At 45.0% G+C, this 4,461-nt stretch overlaps 1 protein-coding gene across 1 annotated transcript; it reads left to right on the top strand.

The window, feature by feature from the left end:
* Positions 1–1,529: 1,529 nt before the first annotated feature.
* On the top strand, positions 1,530–3,562 carry CRYGA (crystallin gamma A). Its single transcript, XM_003991082.5, has 3 exons — positions 1,530–1,675; positions 1,780–2,022; positions 3,226–3,562. The coding sequence occupies exons 1-3, from the start codon at positions 1,667–1,669 to the stop codon at positions 3,496–3,498; spliced, it is 525 nt and encodes a 174-aa protein (XP_003991131.1). The 5' UTR covers positions 1,530–1,666; the 3' UTR covers positions 3,499–3,562.
* The last annotated feature ends 899 nt before the right edge of the window (positions 3,563–4,461 follow it).

The following is a 4,461-nucleotide window of genomic DNA, read 5'->3' as shown; positions in this document are numbered from 1 at the left end:
TGAGTGTAGGCTTTCTTTCAATAAATATAATATCTACTAGGAAAAGAAAATGTTCTAGTCCTTCAGCACTTTGCAAAATGCTGATTAAGCACTGGTGTAGCTTGTAAATACATGTAGCAATAATTTGACCAAATGAACGTGAGTACAGATTTCACCCCTTCTGAGGTTTTGATGTGTCACCTTTCTGCAGAAACAGGTGCAAAAACCGGTGTTTCGTTTGTTGGCTTTTGCTGAAAATGGTGGGGCGTCCCGATGCGGTGGTATGGCTGGGGAGACCGATGCCGCCTTTTCCACACGGGTTCAGTTGCGGCTGTAACTGAGGTTTACCTGAGGCCTGAAGCACTAGGTGGAGACTGAAGATACATCAGTGACCTGTGGATACACTGTCTAGCTTCCTAGGACTTCGCGGGGTTTTCTTTGGTCTAGCCCTGCTAATTGTGAGGGAACATTTTTTTTTTTTCCTCTGTGGCTATTGCTGTCTCTCCTTTTGCCATCTGCACATCTGCTTCACGTGCTGCCCAAGGACTTGCCCAAATGGTGTTGCGAACACTCACTGGTAGCTGTGGTTGGCTATCCTCTTGGAGCCCTCCATGAATCACAAACTGCCATCTTTCTACATCCCCACAGGGGACAAAGACGAGTCAATAGGTTGGCAGCGGTGGAGAAAGCTCTTTGGGCAGTCACTTGGGTTCTAGGAAGCAGTGACACTCCAGGAAAGGAAAAATCAGGCAAATCATGATACTAGTTCTGAAAACAAAAAGCAACCTTAGACGACCGTTGGTGGGAGAGAGGGAATGGAAGGATCCTGTATGTTTTCCTGCTCTCAGAGGGTCTCACAGGGTCTCGGGAAATCTCTTTTTTTTTTTAGCCCAAGGAGAAGTGTTCGAGCTCAAAACAAAATATACTTAGTTTCAAAATTTGCTGCTTTTCACCAGCAACTCAAAGTTATACATTACAAATTGAGTTTGTTTCTCATCCCATGAAAGTAATATATACTTATGTAAAAAAAAATAAGGCAATCAAAAACAACCAAAAGGAGAAATAAAAACATAAAACTAGGACCTATCACTTTGCCACTTATTGATAACCACAACTGACATTTTGGTGGATACTTACACCGTTGTTATCTTTGTTTTCCCCTACATAAGCATACGCAAAATGCTTTTATCAAAACCATATCATACTGATGAGGTAGTTTAGAAAATGTAATTGTCGCTCAATTAGAGGATTTTTTTGGTCACCCTTAGCACTTCAAGTCCTTCTGGAACTCGTAGGATTGTCATGAGTCACCCCAGATGGAACCACCAACCTCATCTCAGCAGTTTCCATAGGCAAACACCACAAAATGCTGGGCATGTAATGTATTTCTAGAGAGCTGCATAGGATGAGAAGTGCGCCCTTTGTCTCCAAGGTCATAATGGCTCTGCTGACTTCAATTCCTTTCACTGGAGCTAGTGAGGAGAACTCGAAAATGCCAGAGAGAATGAGAGCCCCCTGCCCCATGATCCCAAATGAAAAAAAGAGAGAGAACATAGAAATCCCCTCACGCACTACCCCCAGGCCCCTTTTGTGTTGTTCTTGCCAACGCAGCAGCCCTCCTGCTATATATACCGGCTGCCACTCTTGTCCCCATCACACTGGACGCTGATCATCGCTGCCGACAACCATGGGGAAGGTGAGCCACCCGAGCGAGGTGCCATGCCATGTCTGTTGAGCGCCTGCTGTGTTCGGGGCACTTCCCCCGCTGACTTCTGGCTGTCCCCTTGTTTTCCACCTCAGATCACCTTCTACGAGGACCGGGGCTTCCAGGGCCGCTGCTACGAGTGCAGCAGCGACTGCCCCAACCTGCAGCCCTATTTCAGCCGCTGCAACTCCATCCGCGTGGACAGCGGCTGCTGGATGCTCTACGAGCGCCCCAACTACCAGGGCCACCAGTACTTTCTGCGGCGCGGGGACTACCCGGACTACCAGCAGTGGATGGGCCTCAGCGACTCGGTCCGCTCCTGCCGGGCCATCCCTTACGTGAGTCTTGCTTCAACCAGACTGATGCGAAAGCATCACTGATCCGTCGTCCTAAATTTCCTGTTTGTAAAAAAGTCAGTTTGTTTCAACCCAGGACTAGTGTTCACAGTAAGGATAGCAATGCCTGGCTCTCAAGCCTTGAAAAGAAAATTGTGAGTAGGCTTATGAATCACTGGAACCTGTCTCTCTCTCTCTTTTTTTTTCTTACTTAAGGACAAGACTTAAAAAAAAAAAAGGACAAGATTGTTTTTAGGGCACAAGAAATCACAACAACATAGCCGCTAAAGTTAAATTTGGTGGCTTTTAGCTGATCCCTACATTCGAAATAAACATCACCTTGCTCAGAAAAGCTAAAAGCCTATTCTAGATCATTACCTTTTATTGATAGAAACACTTAATAGACTCTGGGAGAACAGTATCAGTGTAATGTGTGTTGACTGTATTAGTGACTGTTTTCTATGCAGCCTCTATGGCATAAGGATCTAGAAACTAGAACGACATGTCTCAGCTTCCTCCCTGCCTCCCAGGAGTCATTATCACCTAGTTTCTCTCCAGGGTCGTTAATTGAGATTCACGGGCCATGGTCCTCCTCAGAGCACTGCTTCATGTTTGTCAAACATGTTGAGTTTGTGTCTCTGATTGCTGATGCTACCAAATTATGTGGTATGACAAGCAGATCCAAGAAGTGAAACCAAAAGTAGGCTAGAGAAATTTGCAGATGCAAAAAGACATATAAATATAAGAGGAATTTCTTTGAAGCAAGAACTTCAAATGGCTCAGGTGACTTGGTAAAATGTCAGACATGTCAGAGTAAATACAAACTGTTGTACATTCTGAGTGAAAAGCGACTTAGAAACAAGCTTGTTAGGACTCAGTTATATGCAGCCATAGTGGAAAAGAGTTCACATCCTCTCTGCAGACTCACTAACTACAGTTGGGCCCGATGGTTTCCTACAAAGGACTTTTGTGACCTTTATTTCAATGTTTGTTTCTTCCACAAGACAGTCCACTGGTCAGGTCAGTCTTATTTTAATATTCGTCCTGACTTATTACGAATTTCCAACAATGTGAGGAAAAGGACACATACTCGGCAGGATGGTTTGAAAACCATGCTTCATGAAGGTACAGGCTGACTGAGCCACTTTTACGGAGATCAGGGAGGCACACAACTGATTTCTCTTCTTTTGTTTATTGTCACAACAGACCAGCTCTCACAGGATAAGGCTGTACGAGAGAGATGACTACGGAGGCCTTGTGTCCGAGCTCACTGAGGACTGCTCGTGTATCCACGATCGCTTCCGGCTCAATGAGCTCCACTCCCTCCACGTGCTGGAGGGCTGCTGGGTCCTCTATGAGATGCCCAACTACCGGGGGCGGCAGTACCTGCTGAGGCCGGGGGACTACAGGCGCTACCACGACTGGGGGGCCATGGATGCCAGAGTGGGCTCTCTGAGACGGGTCATCGATTTGTACTAGGCTGTGTGTTTCTTGTTGTGATCCACGTCAAAATGCAATAAAGATACAAATTGTGTTCCTGGCACTAAGTGACTCTTGTTCATATTTAAACAATAATTGAGTTCTAAGGAATGGTGACCCCTGGCAACTTACCTGACGCTGAAGATCAGGTGTTTTGAGTGTTTACGGACTTCCTCTCGGTCAGGCAACGGTATTTGTGAAGGCCCCACTCGCGTCATGGGAAGCAGGGAGAAGCACTATGTCTGCTTCTACAACCCACGATCTGCAAAAGAGAGGAAGGGCAGATAGAACGAAAAACTATTCGACTATCGACAAAAGAAAATAGAATGAGTTGTGGCTGGGACACCAAAGACAAGAGATTGCTGGAAAGCTTAGGGCAGCTGAAGTCTCAGATAAGACGAGTCAAGAAAAGCTGAGTGAAGACGGGTTTTTACGCAGAATTCCCAAGGTAGAGAAAGTCAAGCATGCTTGATGCGTTCAACTGGTAGGAAAAGTGTGTATGCTAAGAGTTAAAGGGCCTGAGTCGTTCCTGCTTCTGCTAATTACTAGTAAAGTGACCAACTCAGATGAGTTTTTTTAGGGACTCTCCCAGTTTCAGCAACGAAAAGTCCTACATCGTGGGAAGCCCCTCAGTCTCAGGTAAACCGTGATGGTTGGTTACCCTACTTAACTGGCTTATCTCTTTGATCAAGTCACTTCTTACCCTCTCTGTGCCTGAATTACCTTATTGAAGACTACAAGTGGATAAGAAATTCCTGCTTCACTAAATCCCAGTACACTTATGATGAAAAGATAAGGAAAGATTGTGAACACACTTTGTTCTTTTTAAATTATTATACAATAATTATTATATTATTATTCTACATTACAAATGCAGAAAATTCAGGCACCCTCAGTGTCCCCCCATTTTCAACGGTGCGATATGGTCATCTTTGTTTTGGATTCCAATATGAATTTTTATCA

Source organism: Felis catus, chromosome C1 (assembly GCF_018350175.1).
Source record: "Felis catus isolate Fca126 chromosome C1, F.catus_Fca126_mat1.0, whole genome shotgun sequence".
In the NCBI taxonomy this organism is placed as follows: Eukaryota; Metazoa; Chordata; class Mammalia; order Carnivora; family Felidae; genus Felis; species Felis catus.
Note: the sequence above shows the minus strand (reverse complement) of the source record. Positions and strands in the feature narration are given on the sequence as shown.

Bases quoted from the DNA above. Each gene is read 5' to 3' on its own strand.
- CRYGA (XM_003991082.5), top strand. The intron at 2,023-3,225 runs GTGAGTCTTGCT...TTGTCACAACAG, and splicing joins CCTGCCGGGCCATCCCTTAC to ACCAGCTCTCACAGGATAAG.